The 19491-nt window shown below is 39.1% G+C and overlaps 1 protein-coding gene across 4 annotated transcripts in view; it reads left to right on the top strand.

Annotated features, from left to right (window-relative positions):
* CBFB (core-binding factor subunit beta) overlaps positions 1–19491 on the top strand; it is a gene marked incomplete at its 3' end in the record, with an annotated part of 64075 nt that overhangs the window by 25057 nt on the left and 19527 nt on the right. For 2 of the 4 annotated variants that reach the window (XM_081217004.1, XM_081217005.1), the window contains exon 4: positions 12149–12265. In XM_081217004.1, the coding sequence (XP_081073130.1) occupies positions 12149–12265 (117 nt within the window). Of the gene's footprint in view, positions 1–12148; positions 12266–12740; positions 19222–19491 lie in introns of those variants that run through there. The other 2 variants (XM_081217003.1, XM_081217002.1) reach the window with 2 other exon arrangements.

Here is a 19491-nt window from a genome sequence, read left to right as displayed (position 1 = left end):
TATAGTGTGCGGTCTTACATTTAGGTCTCGAATCCATTTTGAGTTTATTTTTGTGTATGGTGTTAGGGTGTTCTAATTTCATTCTTTTACATATAGCTGTTCAGTTTTCCCAGCACCACATATTGAAGAGACTGTCTTTACTCCATTGTATATCCTTGCCTCCTTTGTCATAGATTAGTTGATCATAGGTGCATGGGTTTACCTCTGGGCTTTCTATCTTGTTCCATTGATCTATGTTTCTGTTTTTGTGCCAGTACCATATTGTCTTGATTACTGTAGCTATGTAGTATAGTCTGAAGTCAGGGAGTCTGTATTCTCCAGCTCCATTTTTTTCCCTCAAGACTGCTCTGGCGGGCTTCCCTGGTGGCGCAGTGGGGCTTCCCTGGTGGTGCAGTGGTTGAGAGTCCGCCTGCCGATTAAGGGGACACGGGTTCGTGCCCTGGTCCGGGAGGATCCCGCATGCCGTGGAGCGGCTGGGCCCGTGAGCCATGGCTGCTGAGCCTGCGCGTCGGGAGCCTGTGCTCCGCGACGGGGGAGGCCACGGCAGTGAGGGGTCCGCGTACCGCAAAAAAAAAAAAAAAAAAAAAGACTGCTTTGGCTATTCAGGGTCTTTTGTGTCTCCATACAAATTTTAAGATTTTTTGTTCTAGTTCCGTAAAAAATGCCATTGGTAATTTGATACAGATTGCATTGTATCTGTAGATTGCTTAGGTAGTATAGTCGTTTTCACAGTATTGATTCTTCCAATCCAAGAACATGGTATATCTCTCCATCTGTTGGTATCATCTTTAATTTCTTTCATCAGTGTCTTATAGTTTTCTGCATACAGGTCTTTTGTCTCCCTAGGTAGGTTTATTCCTAGGTATTTTATTCTTTTACACAGCAGCTATATTCTTTTACATTCCCACAGCGGTTCCAATTTCTCATTGTTACCAACACTTGTTTTCTGGGGTTTTTTTTGTTTTGTTTTTTATGTATTTATATTTGGCTGTGTTGGGTCTATGTTGCTGCACGCAAGCTTTTTCTAGTTGCGGCGAGCGTGGGCTACTCTTTGTTGCAGTGCGCAGGCTTCTCATCCGGTGGCTTCTCTTGTTGCGGAGCATGGGCTCTAGGTGCACGGGCGTCAGTAGTTGTGGTGTGTGGGCTCAGTAGTTGTGGTGCTTGGGCTCTAGGGCACAGGCTCAGTAGTTGTAGCGCACAGGCTTAGTTGCTCTATGGCATGTGGGATCTTCCCAGACCAGGGATTGAACCCATGTCCCCTGCCTTGGCAGGTGGATTCTTAACCACTCTGCCACCAGGCAAACCCCTTTTTTGTTTTTTTGATGGTAGTGATCCTAATGGCTGTGGGGTGGTGTCTCATTGTAGTTTTTTTTTAATGTTTATAGCAGGTTTATTTTTATTATTGACGTATAGTTGATGTATAATATTATATGAGTTATAGGTGTACAATATAGTGAGTCACAATTTTTAAAGGTTATTCTCCATTTATAGTTATTATAAAATATTGGCTGTATTCCCTGTGTTGTACAATATATCCCTGTTGCTTATTTTATACATAGTATCTCACTGTAGTTTTGATTTGCATTTCCCTAATGACTAGTGTTGTTGAGCATCTTTTCATGTGTTTATTGGCCATTTGTATATCTTCTTTAGAGAAATTTCTATTCAAGTACTTTGCCCTTTTTTTTTTTTTTTTTTTTTTTTTTGCGGTACGCGGGCCTCTCACTGTTGTGGCCTCTCCCATTGCGGAGCACAGGCTCCAGACGCACAGGCTCAGCGGCCATGGCTCACCGGCCTAGCCGCTCCGCGGCATGTGGGATCTTCCCGGACCGGGGCACGAACCCGCGTCCCCTGCATCGACAGGCGGACTCTCAACCACTGTGCCACCAGGGAAGCCCATTTGCCCATTTTTGAATTGAGTTATTTGGGGGTTTTTTGTTGTTGAGTTTTAGGAGTTCTCTATATTGATTCTGGATTTTAATTCCTTAATAGCTATATGATTTGCACATATTCTCTCCCATTCTGTGGGTTGCCTTTTTCCTCTGTTGATAGTGTCTTTTTTTTTTTTTTTTTTTTTGCGGTACGCGGGCCTCTCACTGTTGTGGCCTCTCCTGTTGCGGAGCACAGGCTCCGGACACGCAGGCTCAGTGGCCATCGCTCACGGGCCCAGCCGCTCTGTGGCATGTGGGATCCTCCCGGACCGGGGCACGAACCCGTGTCCCCTACATCAGCAGGGTGACTCTCAACCACTGTGCCACCAGGGAAGCCCCGATAGTGTCTTTTGATGTACAAATTTTTAAAATTTTAATAAAGTCCAGTTTGTCTATTTTTGTTGTTGTTACGTGTTTCTTTGGTGTCATCCCCAAGAAATCATTGTTAAATCCAGTGTCATGAAGGTTTTATCCTTGCTTCTAAGAGTTTTATAGTTTTAGGTCTTACCTTTAGGTCTTTGGTACATTTTGAAGTAATTTTTGTAGATAGTTAGGTAAGGGTCCAACTTCATTCTTCTGCATATGGATATCCATTTTCCTAGCACCGTTTATTAAAAGGACTGTCCTTTCCCCATTGAATGGTCTGGGCACCCTTGTCAAAAATCATTTGACGACCTATGTGAGGGTTTATTTCTGGGTGTTTTACTCTAGTCCATTGGTCTGTATGTCTTTATGCCAATACTATGCTGTTTTGATTAATGAATCTTTACATTAAGTTTTGAAATCGGGAAGTGTGAATCCTCCAGTTTTGTTCTTTTAAGATTGTTTTGGCTATTCAGGTCCCTATGCCTTTTATTTTCTTTACTTTTACATATTTTAATTCATTTTCCATATGCCTTTTAGGATGGGTTTGGTTAACACATCCATTTATTGAGTGTGCATCTGTCTGCATGCAGGCGCATGCACACGTTTGCTTGCTCAATCTTTTAAGTTCCAGGCACATTCTGTGTTAATCCATGTTACGATTTCTGCAAGAAGTACTGTTTTCTGTTTTGAACTGTAAGAAGTAGATTGGTAAATTACATTAATTCACTATAGAAGAAGCTATTTTTTACACTTACATGCAATCCAGTTATGATTCAGAGGCAAGTGAGATTGAATGACTGTCTGTAATGATTATCCAACAGGCAAGCAGCTGACTATGCATTTCTAAAGGAGGAGAAACATGTGACTAAAGGAGAATGAGTCAGAACCAAGTATCTTCTAAAGGAATCTGTTAAATAGACTACAGAAATGATTACAACTAAAAGGCAGGGTGCATACTTGCTTTGTGGAATATCTTGTTTTCCTGGGTGCCTGTGGCCATCCCAGGATTATTGCTTATCTGCTGGTTCATCGGTGTGATCAACTGTTCATTGTCTAAAAAAAAATGGCTTCTTTCCCTTGGAGAGAAATCACTGTGTAAAACTTTGGTGGAAGTATTGTGTGTAAGCATTCAGTTTCTGTGGTGCTCTATATGTTTCATAAGTGTATGTACATTGGCATAACTAATTTTTACTATCAGCTATGAAAGAGGTGTTATTTAGCCTTGATTTTATATGTAGGAATCTGAGGCTTACTAGCAATCTTAAATGATTTGTCTCACATACACTGTTAGAACCAGGATTTAAATCCAGGTTTTATCTGATTCTAAAGTACATTTAGTTTTTACTCTTCCCATGCTGTCTTGGGGTTAAGCATAGTGATAATATTCCTTTCCTTTAAAAAATAATTATGGTTGATTCTCCTAATTTATGGTAGTTATCGTCTATAAAGTCCCTGCAGACATGGAATTAATGAACACCGAACAACTTCTTCCACGGAAAATACAGAGTTAGGTTCCTGCAAGCCTCTGGTCACAACATCCTCCTCAGCCAGTTAATACATAATCTTGTTTATGTATGTTTCTGTTTAAAGACAGCTTATTTAATATATATTATTTATTCAACATTAAACAACAGGATGTTGAGCATCTAGGTTATTTGTAACCTTTTGCCATTATTAAAAAACCCTTAAGAGTGAACAGCCTTGTAATCAAACACTCTATGTACATCTTTGATTAAATTTTAGGATACGTTCAGAGGCATGACATTGCTGGGTCAAAGGAAAATTCACACTTTAAAAAACTTTTATTCTTATATTGGAGCATAGTTGATTAACAATGTTGTGTTAGTTTCAGGTGTACAGCAAAGTGATTCAGTTTTACATATACGTGTCGTGTATCTATTCTTTTTCAAATTCTTTTCCCGTTTAGGTTATTACAGAATATTGAGCAGAGTTTCCTGTGCTATACACTAGGTCCTTGCTGGTTATTTGTAGTAGATATAGTAGTGTGTACATGTCAATCCCAAACTCCCAATCTATCCCTCTCCCACACACTTCTCCCCTGGTAACCATAAGTTTGTTCTCTAAAGCTGTGAGTCTGTGAGTCTGTTTTGCAAATAAGTTCATTTGTATCACTTTTTTTATAGATTCTGCATATATAAGTGATATCATATGATATTTGTCTTTCTCTGTCTGACTTCACTTAGTATGATAATCTCCAGGTCCATCCATGTTGCTGCAAATGGCATTATTTCATTCTTTTTAATGGCTGAGTAATATTACATTGTATATATGTACCACATCTTCTTTATCCATTCATCCGTTGATGGACCTTTAGGTTGCTTCCATGTCTTGGCTGTTGTAAACAGCGCTACAATGCACATAGGGGTACATGTATCCTTTCGAACCCTGTTTTTCTCCGGATATATGTCCAGGAGTGGGATTGCTGGATCATATGGTAGCTCTGTTTTTAGTTTTTTAAGGAACCTCCATACTGTTCTCCATAGTGCCTGTACCAATTTACCCTTTTCTCCTCACCCTCTCCAGCATTTATTGTTTGTAGACACTTTTTAATGATGGCCATTCTGACTGGTGTGAGGCGATATCTGATTGTAGTTTTAATCTGCATTTCTCTAATAATTAGCGATGTTGAGCATCTTTTCATGTGTCTCTTGGCTGTCTGTATGTCTTCTTTGGAGAAATGTCTATTTAGGTCTTCTGCCCATTTTTTTATTGGGTTGTTTGTTTCTTTTTGATATTGAGCCCCACGAGCTGTTTGTAAGAGGAAAATTCACACTGTTGCCAAAAAATGCCTTCCCAGAATTGTTAGCCAGTTCACACACTTCCTCTGACAATGTAGTAGAACCTGGTATCTCTCCTCATACACATTATTAAGATTTTTAATTAAAAAAAATTTTAAAATATTTATTTATGTACGTATGTTACGCCGGGTCTTAGTTGCAGCACACGGGAGCTTCGTCGCGGCATGTGGACGCTTAGTTGCCACAAGCACACAGTATCTAGTTTCCTGACCAGGGATCAAACCTGGGCCCCCTGCATTGGGAGCGCAGAGTCTTACCCAGTCAACCACCAGGGAAGTCCCTAATTTAAAAAATTTTTACCTTTTGTTTAGAAATAGTTACCTTGTTTTATTTTAATATTTTAGCCATTTTATTTATTTTTTTCAAACTTTTTTTTTAATGGTAGTCAGTTTTCCCATCTCCACTGGTTAAGTAAAATACCCCTTTACCATTGATTTGAAATGTTGCCCTTTTCATTTATTAAGTACTTGTATATGTGGTTTTGTTTTTAAATTTTTTTGTTTATTCCATCAAGTTGTTTCTGGCTGCCACAGCACTACTGCATATGTACTGATTGTGTTGTCACAGGTCTTAATAGCTGAAAGAGCAGAAAAATACTTTCATTTATTCTCTTGGGTAGTCTGATTCTTTTGTATGAATTATAGACTTACTTTGTAAATTCCAGAAAACATTTTTTTGAGATTTTACTTGGATTTCGTTAAAATAAGGATTACTTTGGGATAAATTGGCATTTGTAGTCTTACCATTAGAGAACATGACATCTCACTAGTTTTTCAAGTCTCTTTCTGTGTTTCAAAAATTAGGTATTTTCTTCTTATAGAGCCTACCTGTTTCGTATTAAATTTATTCTTAGTAGATACTTTTAATGCTATTTTAAAAAATATAAAATTATTTATTTATTTATTTTTGGCTGCGTTGGGTCTTCTTGCTGCATGCAGGCTTTCTCTAGTTGTGGCGAGCAGGGGCTACTCTTCATTACAGTGTGCGGGCTTCTCATTGTGCTGGCTTCTCTTGTTGCGGAGCACGGGCTCTAGGTGCACGGGCTTCAGTAGTTGTGGCTCGCAGGCTCTGGAGCGTAGGCTCAGTAGTTGTGGCGCACAGGCTTAGTTGCTCTGCGGCATGTGGGATCTTCCTGGACCAGGGCTCGAACCCCTGTCCCCTGCATTGGCAGGTGGATTCTTAACCACTGCGCCACCAGGGAAATGCCAATGCTATTTTAAAATAAGGTTTGTTTTTTTAATTTTTCATTTTATTTTCTAAATAGTTACTGTTGTAATACAGGAAAGTTGTGGGGTTTTGTATTTTTTTTTATAACCAGCCACTTTATTGAACTCATTAATTCACTTGGTTTTTCAGTTGAATATTTTAGATTTTTCAGGTAGATAATCTTCAGATATTATATCCTGGTCATGTTTATATGCAACTTTGTTAGAACTGTGGTCTTTAAAAAGAGGTTGCAAAGCTGCTGTATCCAGCTCCTTACAATTTTATTACTGTCAATGGAACATTCCGTTAACCTTAGGAGTTAAGTGAGTCCTACTTAAATGTAATGGGTGAATTCAGTTTTAATTCTTACAGTTCTTTTTGTATGCATTCCGCTCTTCCTTATTAAAGACTTTAACTGGTGTTGGAATCTTTTTTGGGGTGGTGGGATACAATTTTTAAAAAAATCATCATGTATTCCCCTCTGCCCTTATGATAATACCATGTACAAAATGACAGGTAATATACATCTGTTGAGTAGGTGAATCCTTTCAAATTGAAATTATAGGAAAATTACAAGAAAAACATTTCTAAATTCCAGGTATATTTCTGTTCTTCTATTAATCATTATTCAGGTATGTCCTGAGGGCCTAAGGGGTACTGATCATTTCCTCTACTGTTTTCCCTAATATCTCAGTTGATTGGCTAGAGACAATTATTTGAGCTCTAATAGTTTACTATAAGGAAATGAAATATTCTTTTGAATTGAAATGGGTTTTTTGAGGGTGAAGTATCTGCTTCTTGCTTTTATCAATAGCTTTGACACTTGGTTTCTGTGTATCTTGATGTTATGGCTCACTACCAGTGTGCATGGGAGTCTTTGCAAATTTACAATTATTCTGTTTTAATTATCTTGAAATTATCTTTTTCAGAACCACTCAATAAAGGGAACTCTTTCTGCTATCCCTTTGTACCCTCAATTTCTATTCTCAGTCCAGCTGCCTAGGAGCTAGAAACACTGAACATCCATATAGTATTGCAGAAGAAAGGGCAATTGAAGATGCCACTGTTTATTCCAAATTTATATTCTCTCAGAATAAGAGACTCCAGACTCAGAGATAGAACTATTTTGTACAGGTTGATAAATGGGAAACTAACTAAGTTCTCTCTTATCCTTCCTCTGGCACATTTCAAAACCCAGGGTAACTAATGTTTAGCTGCTTAAGCAGTTTGGTCCCTTTACTAAATGAAGGGTATTTATCATCTCTCAAGCTTGGTGCTACAAAGACCTTGGTGTCTGTGAGGGGAAAGGGAGGAATTGCATTTTTACTGTCATAGTTGAATCCTTTTCCCCTTGTACACCCTTTTGAGAATTTGGTGAAAGCATTGGACTTCCTTAGAAAAATGCACATGCACACGAACATATATTTTTACACAGAATTTTGGGAGGTTTCTGGTCTTCTTGAAACTTATCCATAAACCCAAACTCACGTGGGTTTTCTGAACTCCAGACTAAGAACTCCTGCCTTAAATAAGAACATAGCTAAAAGTTATGAGTGACCTAAGATACTGTAACGTAATACTTCAAAATCTTATGCAGCCAACAAAGGGGAAATTTTTACTTGGGGGCCTTTAACTTAACCTTTAGCCACTAGGCTCTTTGCATGTTTTCCTGTTTCTTCACTGGCAGTTCATAGGCTGCTCTGCTGGATTATTCTCTTCTACCCAACATCTGAAAGTTGGATTTCCTTAGGGTTCTTCATGGGTCCCCCTCTTTTCTCCTTCTACTTACTGCTTGAGTAATCTCTTCCTTTCCCCTGGATTTAAATACCACTGTGTTGTTGATGGCTGCCAGATTTATATCATCGCCCATATCTCTTCACAGAGTGCTAGAATCCTATATGCAACTGCCTGCTCAAAAATCTCCATATACATATCTTACAGATGTCACCTATGTAACAGATAAAACTTATTGCAAATATTTTTTATAATAGCTCTATTGAGATAAAATTCATAGACCAGGGCTTCCCTGGTGGCGCAGTGGTTGAGAGCTCGCCTGCTGATGCAGGGGACATGGGTTCATGCCCCGGTCCGGGGAGATCCCGCATGCCGCGGAGCGGCTGGGCCCGTGAGCCATGGCCGCTGAGCCTGTGCGTCCGGAGCCTGTGCTCCGCAACGGGAGAGGCCACAACAGTGAGGGGCCCACGTACTGCAAAAAAAAAAAAAAAAAAAAAAAAATTCATAGACCATAAAATTCATCCTTCACTAAATTAACTAAAAATCCAGGAATTTTTAGTATATTCACAGAATTGTGCAGCTGTCACCACTCTGTCATTCCAAAACATTTTCATCACCCTAAAAAGAAATCCCGTACTTATTAACAGTCACTCCTCATTCCCCCCTCCCCTCAGCCCCTAGGAACCACTGATATCCTTTCTGTCTCTGTCTTTACCTATTCTGGATGTTTCATATAAATGGAATCATATAGTATGTGGCGTTTTTCTGGTTTCTTTCACTTAGCATAATGTTTTCAAGGTTCATCCATGTTGTAGCATGTATCACTACTTTATTCCTTTTTAATGGCTGAATGGTATTCCATTATATGGATAATGCCACAGTTGGTGCGTACATGTTTTTGCTGAAGCTCTACTGCTACAGTGATGTGGAATTTAAAGCTACAAATGTGAAAGAAAAGTGATTGTGTAATTTGGATTGAAATAACATCACAAATGCTGATACTTAGAGATTGAGCTGATTAAAAAATTGTGCAATACTTTTACCTTATTTCCAAAGGAACACAAACCGTGAGGCTGCAGGCGCTTTTAACTTTCTGTGAAGTCTTAAACACATCCTCTGACAGTTTACGTTTAGATCAGCAAGCTTTGTTATTTTTGTGTGTGATTAGCTGACTATTTACCCATTTTAAAGGCTTTATAGAGTTCTTTTTATATAAAACATTTAATTGTTCTAGGACAGTGGGTTTAAACCCTAGGCCATATTCTAATACATTTTCTTTTCGCAGTTTGAAATAAACCATCACTATTTTCAGTGAAAAATGTCTGAATGTTTAAATGACATTATTAAATTATATTACAAAAGGCCAAACTAAGAGAGTTTTATTTTCTTCGTACTTCAAGGTTTGGTATTCATGCATGTATGAAAGTGCCAAGCATTTACTTTGAAGGTCTACACATAAAACTGTATTTATTTAAATGTGAACAATCTAAATAAATCACAGGATCATCTAAATATTTTAAATTACAATTCCAGGCACTAGCCTTGATTATGAACTGTAGCCATTTTCTGAACCCATTTAGGAATTTTCCAAAGCAGATCAGTGGTTTTCTTAGTCATGAGAAAACTTTTATAAAGAAGTAATAAATCAGCTGTTTACAAGCTTGGTAATTTCGTAAGGAAAATATTTTTTGACTATGGAAGTTAATATGAATAAGCTAGATTATGGAATCTTTGAATCTAAAAGATGTAAGTCATTGATGAAGAACATAGAATCTGATCATGAAGCTGACCTTTCTCTGCTATTAGATGAGGATTATCTCTTTGTTTAGTGTGAGAATTTAAAATAATGAGGTAGGTTGATAAGTGAAATGCTGTGCTCCCGATTGTGTAGCACCCCCTCCTCTGTTGGAAAGAGTATAAGTGGGAATCTTGATTAGTAGGTGTGGTAAGTCAAGTTATATTGATAGGCAATTCAGAGGGTTATTTTAGGTTTAGTGAGGTACCGAATATGAGGTCGTCACAGTTACTTGTTCAACTTAGGTGCATACCAGTGGAGTTTTAAATTCACAGTGTGGAAGGGAATGAGCACTTATCAGAACAGAAGGAAATGTGTGGTTAAACGGTTTCAGCTATAACTGTAAACTGTTTCCCTTGGTCCAAATGGGAGGAGAAATGGAACCTTATGTTTTTGGCTTTTTTTCCAATATCAGTAGAAATCGATTCAGCATGGTTTATTGGGGCCCTTAACAGGAAAAACAGCTGTGTTTACTAGTGGAGGGGAATAACTTAAATATGCACTAAGAAGGCATAAGTCCTCTAGGTTTTATTTTACAGGTGTCTCAGCAGTCATTTTTGTTGCATATTTATAATTACTGACATAATTAATAATTTAATAAGTTATTTTTATTAAACCTCTGTAAAACAAGAATGCCTCATGGATTTTTTTTTGTTGAAGAAACTGCTGAATTGTGTAAAGAAAAAGTTGATGCTTCCAGCTTTTTCCTCAAAATGAGAAAATGCCTTACTGACTATATAATTAGAGGTAATAAATAATGCTAATTTTAGCTCACAAAAACACTGGGATTATCCGAAGAAAATATATTTGGTTTAAGCAGATGAAGAACCTTATTTATAAAGATATATTGGATAACCTGGAATTTTGAAAACTCATTGAAGTCCTGCATCCTCTGCATTTAAAAGATCTTGTTAAGGCAGTAAATGATTAAAAAAAAAACCTATGCTAATTTTTATTCAGAAGCCCGTGTTAAATGAGGTAGAGAAGACCTAAAATAACAATGTTGAGTTTTTTTCTTTTTTGAAGTACTTGTTAGAATAAAATAGTGTTATGATGAGGGAGATTGTAAGAACTAACAAATTTCTCTTTTCTTCTCTTTTATATTTTCTTACTATATCACAGTAAAATACTCACCTCAAGATGATAGCATTAGCACCTTTCCTTTCTTGATGGATCCTTAATTGCTCTTGAGAACAACTATATTTACAGGCAATATGAAAATTAATTTGGTGATCAAAAATGAAAGTGATTTAAATTTGGAAATCATACCTAAGGTGACTTTTGCTCGAGCGTTATGTACTTGAAACAGAAGAATTCTCTTATGTTTAGTATGCATAAATAAATGTTGTATCAGTTAAGGTTCTTTGGCTAAAAGCGGTAGAAATCAACTCTGGCTAACTTAAGTAAAAAAAGAAAGAAAAACAGCATTACTTACCAGGAATCTATGAAGTAGCTTATAAAACTGAAAGGAAATATGAAGAACCTGACCCTGGGTGGCTCCAGGTATCCAAACAGGGAGAAACAGTGTGTGCTCTCTTCAGGGGCTAGTGAATTCCAGTTGTTGTACATCTTTATGTCTTCCTACTCAAGATTCAAAAATTAAAGCAAAGTACCTGATTGTCCTAGCTTCAGCTGCAAAAGAAACAATGTCACTTCAAGTATCACCTTACTACAGTTTTTACAAAATCTGTAAAACTTCCTTTTAAAAATAATCTGGAGGGACTTCCCCGGTGATGCAGTGGATAAGAATCCTCCTGCCAGTGTAGGGGACACGGGTTTGAGCCCTGGTCCAGGGAGATCCCACATGCCGCGGAGCAACTAAGCCCGTGCACCACAACTACTGAGCCTGTGCTCTAGAGCCCGCAAGCCACAACTACTAGAGCCCGCGTGCCACAACTACTAGAGCCTGCATGCCACAACTACTAAAGCCCACACACCTAGAGCCCATGCTCAACAACAAGAGAAGCCACCACAATGAGAAGCCCAACTGGAGAAAGCCCACGCACAGCAACGAAGACCCAACACAGCCAAAAATGAAAATAAAATTAAATCTTTAAAAAAATAAATAATCTGGAAAAATTGTGACTAGAAATGAAATCCTGGTAAACCAGATTAACTTAATTTATAGAATATGGTGAGAGGCTATGCTTTGTATACTTTCCTACAATTCTTAATTTTATAATTGTATTTATTTTTTTTTCCCCAAAAAAAACCAGTTTTCATAAGTAAGTTTATCCTTTGTTTTTTGTGTGTCTGATGGCTTATCATTGGTTTTCATCCTTCTTTCTGTGTCTTAGGTATATTTGAAGGCTCCCATGATTTTGAATGGAGTCTGTGTTATCTGGAAAGGTTGGATTGATCTCCAGAGACTGGATGGTATGGGCTGCCTGGAGTTTGATGAGGAGCGAGCCCAGGTAGGGTGACTTCAGGCTTTACTGACTGTGGTCCCTTTATTTACCCCTAATCTTGCCTTTGTCTGGAGATCTATTTTACCCAGTCTTTAAGAGTAAGTATACAGTGCTGCCCTGGGAGCCGCAGCTGGTCCCGGCCTTGCAGCTTGCAGGGGAGGCTGCCCGGAGGAGGCAGCGACAGTGGTGGCAGTGCTGTGTCCCTGGGCCCCTGGACCGCAGCTTCTTTACTGCCAAGTCTATCCATCTGTTCATCCATCCGTGGGGGTCCACAATGGCCACCTTCAGCCGCCAGGAATTTTTCCAGCAGCTCCTACAGGGCTGTCTCCTGCCTACTGCCCAGCAGGGCCTTGACCAGATCTGGCTGCTCCTTGCCATCTGCCTCGCCTGCCGCCTCCTCGGGAGGCTTGGGTTGCCATCCTACCTGAAGCATGCAAGCACCGTGGCAGGTGGGTTCTTCAGCCTCTACCACTTCTTCCAGCTGCACATGGTTTGGGTCATGTTGCTCTGCCTTCTGTGCTACCTCGTGCTGTTCCTCTGCCGACATTCCTCCCATCGTGGAGTCTTCCTTTCCGTCACCATCCTCATCTACCTACTCATGGGTGAGATGCACATGGTGGACACTGTGACATGGCACAAGATGCGAGGGGCCCAGATGATTGTGGCCATGAAGGCAGTGTCTCTGGGCTTCGATTTGGACCGGGGCGAGGTGGGTGTAGTGCCCTCGCCTGTGGAGTTCATGGGCTACCTCTACTTTGTGGGCACTATCGTCTTTGGGCCCTGGATATCCTTCCACAGCTACCTACGGGCTGTCCAAGGCCTCCCGCTGAGCCGCCAGTGGCTGCAGAAGGTGGCCCAGAGCCTGGTGCTGGCCCTGCTGTGCCTTGTGCTGTCCACCTGTGTGGGCCCCTACCTCTTCCCCTACTTCATTCCCCTTGATGGTGACCACCTCCTTCACAAGTGGCTGCGAGCCTATGAGAGTGCTGTCTCCTTCCACTTCAGCAACTATTTTGTGGGCTTTCTATCTGAGGCCACAGCCACGTTGGCGGGGGCTGGCTTCACCGAGGAGAAGGATCACCTGGAATGGGACCTGACGGTCTCTAAGCCACTGAATGTGGAGCTGCCCCGGTCCATGGTGGAAGTTGTCACAAGCTGGAACCTGCCCATGTCTTGTTGGCTAAATAACTATGTTTTCAAGAATGCTCTCCACCTCGGGACCTTTTCAGCCGTGCTGGTCACCTATGCAACCAGCGCCCTCCTGCACGGCTTTAGCTTCCACCTGGCTGCGGTGCTGCTGTCCCTGGCATTTATCACTTATGTGGAGCACATCCTCCGAAAGCGCCTGGCTCGGATCCTCAGTGCCTGTGTCTTGTCGAAAAGGTGCCCACCAGACTGTTCACACCAGCATCGTTTGGGCCTGGGGGTGCGAGCCTTAAACCTGCTCTTTGGGGCCCTGGCCATCTTCCACCTGGCCTACCTGGGCTCCCTGTTTGACGTTGATGTGGACGACACCACAGAGGAGCAGGGCTACAGCATGGCATACACTGTCCACAAGTGGTCAGAGCTCAGCTGGGCCAGTCACTGGGTCACTTTTGGATGCTGGATCTTTTACCATCTCATAGGCTGAGGCACGTCTGTGGACCCTCACAGCTCCCTCAAGAACCCTCCTCTGGGTGCCAACTCTGATGGGGGATGAGGGAAGGCCCTCTCTCTAATTTTTTTTTTTTTCCCTGCGGTACGCGGGCCTCTCACTGTTGTGGCCTCTCCCGTTGTGGAGCACAGGCTCTGGACACGCAGGCTCAGCGGCCACGGCTCATGGGCCCAGCCGCTCCGCGGCATGTGGGATCTTCCCGGACCAGGGCACGAACCCGTTGTCCCCTGTATCGGCAGGCGGACTGTCAACCACTGTGCCACCAGGGAAGTCCTCTAATTTTTGACCCTCTTTTTTTGACCTTCTCTCCATTCTTGACCCCCCCGCCCAGTACCCCTACACACACACACACACACACGCACGCACGCACGCACACACACACACGCACTTCCATCCATGGGCCTCCCCGCCTTCCTTGTCTCTTTTTATATATAGTTTGTTGTTATCAAATAAAGTTAGGAAGTATTTTTTTAAAAGTAAGTATAGAAAGTCTCATGTTCTCATAATATTGATGAATTCTGAAGAGATTGAGACCCAAATTTTGGTCCTGGTTTGGGGAAAGTTTTTCCTTCAGTGGTTCTAAATTGCACTGGATTACCACTATGTGCTTAGTGAGGAGCTTGGCAGATTCTCTCTCCAAAAAGCAGTGATTAAACTTAACAAAATTGTAAACAAACAAAAACCCATTTAAGGTCTCTGGAAATTAGCCAAAGGACATATATTGAGAGGCATTTATTCAAACAAAGCTAGTGAATTTCAGTAAGAACAGTGATAATGTGGCAGTTTAGTCAGGAGCTGCTCCCATCTCCCTTAGCTCTGTGGTTCCTCAAGTTCTACCCTGGGCAGGCAGGACAAGCCATGAGGACTGGCAGCTCTGCTGTCCTGTCAGAGGGAGCTGACTTTATTTAGAGTAGCATTTGGAAAAATACATGTCCAAGGCTGTTATTGAAAACAATAGCAGTCTCTGTGGCAAACAATTGGAGAAAGCTAATGTTTCAGGAAGCAACAAAATGGCAGACTAGCCAGAAGTTTAACAGGGAAATCTAGGGAAAGAGATAGCTAAAGTAAGCCTTATTGAGATCACACTTAACCTCTCATGGTCCAAAAGGCTGTGTACATGTGCAAGGCTACACCTGTTCAAGAGAGGACAGAGAGAGCCCTTGAAAGCTGCTAGTCCCTGGCTGAATACAGGGTAGACTGATAAACTCCTTGCACTTTGAAAGTAAGCCACACACAGATCCCATGGCAAAGGATTAGAAGCCTTCTGACTCAAGGTGTTTAAGCAAAACCTCTGACCAATCATTGGCTGACCACTAGGTTATGCTGACCCAGGGGCAACCCCCTAGAAAGCAAGGCTTAAAAAGAAAAAAACTAAGCAGTGACATCAGAGGCTGCACACTGCTGGGGAAACAGACTCCACACAACTAGGCAAGTCACTAAGTAGACAAACAAAAAACAGCAACAACAAGCTGGAGGCAGGGGTCAGAAGTCAGAGTTGCTACAGTATATTATTTAAAATATCCAATTTTTAACAGGAAATTATAAGACATGCAAATAAGCACAAAAGTGTGACTGATAACTCAGGGGAAAAAGCAGGCAGTAGATACTCTGCCTCAAATGATGGTTCTTAGTGACAAAAGACCTAAAAGCAATTCTTTTTCAGTGTGTTCAAAGAACTAAAGGAAAATTTCTTCCTTTAAAGAATTGAAGGACAATTATGACAGTGACTCATGAAAGACAGAATAAAGAGATCTAAATTTTTAAAAAGAATTAAGTAGAAATTCTAGAATTGAAAAGTACAATAACGGAAATGAAAAATTCACAGACTCAACAGATTTAAGCTGGCAGAAGAATTAGTGAACTTGAACATAGATTAATAGAGATTATCCAGTCTCAAGAACAGAAAGAAGAAAGAACAAAGAAAAATGAACAGTATCAGAGATTGTAGGACACCAGCACGCAGACCAACATATATGTAATGGAAGTCCTAGGTGGTGAGAGAAAGAAAGGGGCAGAAAATATATTTTAAGAAATAATGGCTGAAAACTTCTAAATTTGATGAAAAATACTCATCTCCATGTCTAAGAAGTTTAATGAACTCCAAGTAGGGCAAACAGAAAGAAATCCACAACTAGGTACATCATAGCCAAACTGTTGAAAAACAAAGAGAATCTTAAAAGCAGCAAGAAATAGGCCTCATTACATACAAGGGAGCCACAATAAGATTAAGAGCTGACTTGTCTTTTGAAATTATGGAGGCCAGAAGATAGTGTGATGACATATTCAGAATGCTGAAAGAACATGTCAGAGTATCTGATTATTAGCGGGTGTTAATTTTTTCAGTTGTTTAATATTAATACTCTTAATAAAGTTAAAATAATGGCAAGAATAAAAAGCTCTCTTTTTGTTATTTGTTATTCCCATTTTGTTCACCATATATAGAAATATAGGAATTTTCTTCTTAAGAGATCAAAAAATTAAACCTTCCTAGTAAAAAATTCAGGTTCAAAGTTAAAATTCTTAAGAAAGAATCTCTGCTACCTTGATTTCCACAGGGATAAGGAATACCCAATTCCTTCAGAAAAATAGTAAATAATTGGCAGTTTAGAGGGCTGTTTCTGTAAGCAGATTGAATTTATGTAAGGGTGAATTTCAGATTGAGTTGACTTCTAAAACTGAAATATTTTGTTAAAGTGATAGGTAAAAATTTAAAGTGTAGCCCACAGTATTTTCCATACTGAGAATTTCCCTGCTTTGTTGCCCTGGTCCACAAATTGGGCTTTATCACTATAAAGTAAGTACCATCTGTTGTCATAGTAAACTAATATAATAATAGGTCTTACATAATATAAAAATTTTAAAGCAGGGGATACCAACCATTCAGTCAACTGTCAGCACTTCTCTGACGCTTTCCCCATCCCCCAGTCTTCTGGAAGATAGTAAATGTAAAGAGGCAATGAAGTATAGAAGTTAGGAGTAGGCGCTTCATGGTCATGTAATTGTGATTCCTGGCCCCACCACTTACCAGCTATTGTAGACGGCATGTTTGTGTTCCCCCAAAATTCATATTTTGAAGCCCCAACTTCCAATATGACTGTATTTGGAGATAGGACCTTTATGGGGTCTGTTAAGGTTAAATGAGTCCTAAGAGTGGGGCCCTGGTATGATAGGATTAGTGTCCTGATAAGACATGCACAAGGGAGCTAAGCTTGCTCAATCTCTCTCTCTGCCATGTGAGAACAAAATTCCCCAGTAGATGCTCAGGTACCTGGTAGGCTAAGAGATAAACAGAGGATAGTCACAATTACATTTTTTTAAATTAAATTGTATCAGTATTTCAACTGAAATATTTTCACAGGTATTGTCTTTTTGCCTTTGTTCAGAGTACCTTTGACAAACGTTGGCAAGGATGCAGAACAACAGTTGGTGTGGTGTTTGATTACATAAAGTTGACACAACATTTGGCAATAAATACTAAAACTGCACATGTGTATACCTATGATCCAGCAGTTCTGTCCTGAGGCATGGTATGCAATGGGAATGAATACATATATATTCATCAAAAGATAGGTACTAGGACATTGTAGTGGCATTATTGGTTAATAGCCAGAAACTATAAACTGCCCAAATGCCCACTAACAGTCAGATGGATAAATTGCATGTTCATAAAGAGAAATACAATGAAAATGAAAAACTACAACTAGCATACCAATGTGGGTGAATTTCACAAATACATTGAGTGTATTAGAAAAGCACATGGTATATGAATCCATTTATATAAAAGTACAAAAATAGGTAAAACTAATAATACATGTTGTTAAAAGGAAGGATAGTGGTTTATCCTTGGGAGAGGAGGGTAGTTCCTGGAATGGAGGAGAAGATGGCCTCTGAGATGCTGGTGCTGTTCTGTCTCTTCATATGGCTTTTAGTTACATGGAAAGTTCAGTTTCTGAAGATTCATCAAGCTATCTTTTAGGACAGTGCTGTCCAGTAGAATTGAAATGTGAGCCACATTATGTAAATTAAAATTTTTTAAAAGCCACATTTAAAAAGGTTTGAAAATTATTAATTTTTATATTTTATTTATCCCAGTATATCCAAAATATTATCATTTGAACATAAAATCAATATAAATATTTATTGGGATATTTACCTGTTTTGGTAACAAGTATTTGAAATCCAGTGTGTATTTTCCACTTACAGACTCAAATTAGCAACATTTCAAGTATGCAGTAGTCACACGTGGCTAGTGGCTACAGTATTGGACAACACAGCCTTAAGATATGTGTACTTTTTTGTATGTGTAAATAGTTCAATAAAATGTTATAAAAGTTTCCCACAAATGAAGATATTTCTGAGTATAATTGTATAAACTCAAAATTGAATCATGTTTGCTGATTATACTTTCATTTCTTTATTTTCTGTAAGTTGTAGGATAAATTTTAGTGTTGTCTTTATATGTTCGATTTTCAATAATTGCAATTCTCTAAAAGCTTGAAAAACTGAAAAATTTGGTGCTTCACTATTGAATACTTTAATCAGAGATTTCCAACTAATTTTGAACAAAATATAACTGAGGACTCATTTACAAAAAAACAAAAGATAAATGCCATTTTAGGAACTAGGTTGGTTTCATAGAAGTTCTTAAAAGGCTCAAATTTCTAAAATCCAAAGTGCCTGTATAATGTCATGTGAATTTATTTGTATTCAGCATCAACGTTGTCACAGAAATTTTATAGTTCAGTCACTTTATGGATAAATAAATATATTTGTAATTTATGCAACTCTAATGTCTAAGTGATTGGTAGAATACCTCACTACTTTTGATAAGAATTGTTTGGATAACAATTATGAATTTCATGTGTACCACAACTAATTACTAGTAAATTTCTATTTCATAGTTTTAAAAATTCACTAAGAATGTTATTTTTTATACAGTGTTTAAATGTTTGCTCCACCGACATTTGTATTTGTATTATCAGTTTAAGAACCAATAACTTATCTTCATTTTTGTACTTTTTAAATTAGCAGTTCCAAAAATATGTTTCACCTTCAATATAGTGACCTTCCAAAAGTTCTATTTTGATTCTATAATATGATTAGAAAAATTGAACCGTATTGGGTTGAACAGATTTTCTATTTGAAGTACCTAATGACACTGATGTAAAACTGGTATCCTTTAGCTTTTTGCAGGGTTTTTCTGTCAGCAAAGCCAACATATGAACAGCTTTGCTTTTTGTATGTTGACGAGAATGTGAGTGAAAATTTAGAAGAGTCGTTTGATTTAAATAAAAAGTTATGTTTTACAGAATGGTGTTAAATGTACCGTTTGCAGCTGCACATGTTAAATTGTCGCCTTTGAAGTATATGTTGATGCTTCTTCAGCAGATTTATTTCTTTTGGTTTTCATGTGATCAGTGATATCATTCTGGTCCCCACAGAGAATAGGAAGTGTTGTTATTTTGTACAAATTATGCATTCATCATCAGCTTTCTTGGAAGTGAATTTGATTCTTAATTTTTCATAAAATATATACTTCTGTTTTTTAAATTCATTACACAGAAAGGTAAGTATTACCAAA

The sequence above is a fragment of the Mesoplodon bidens genome (genome assembly GCF_964165515.1).
Source record: "Mesoplodon bidens genome assembly, chromosome: 18".
In the NCBI taxonomy this organism is placed as follows: Eukaryota; Metazoa; Chordata; class Mammalia; order Artiodactyla; family Ziphiidae; genus Mesoplodon; species Mesoplodon bidens.
Note: the sequence above shows the minus strand (reverse complement) of the source record. Positions and strands in the feature narration are given on the sequence as shown.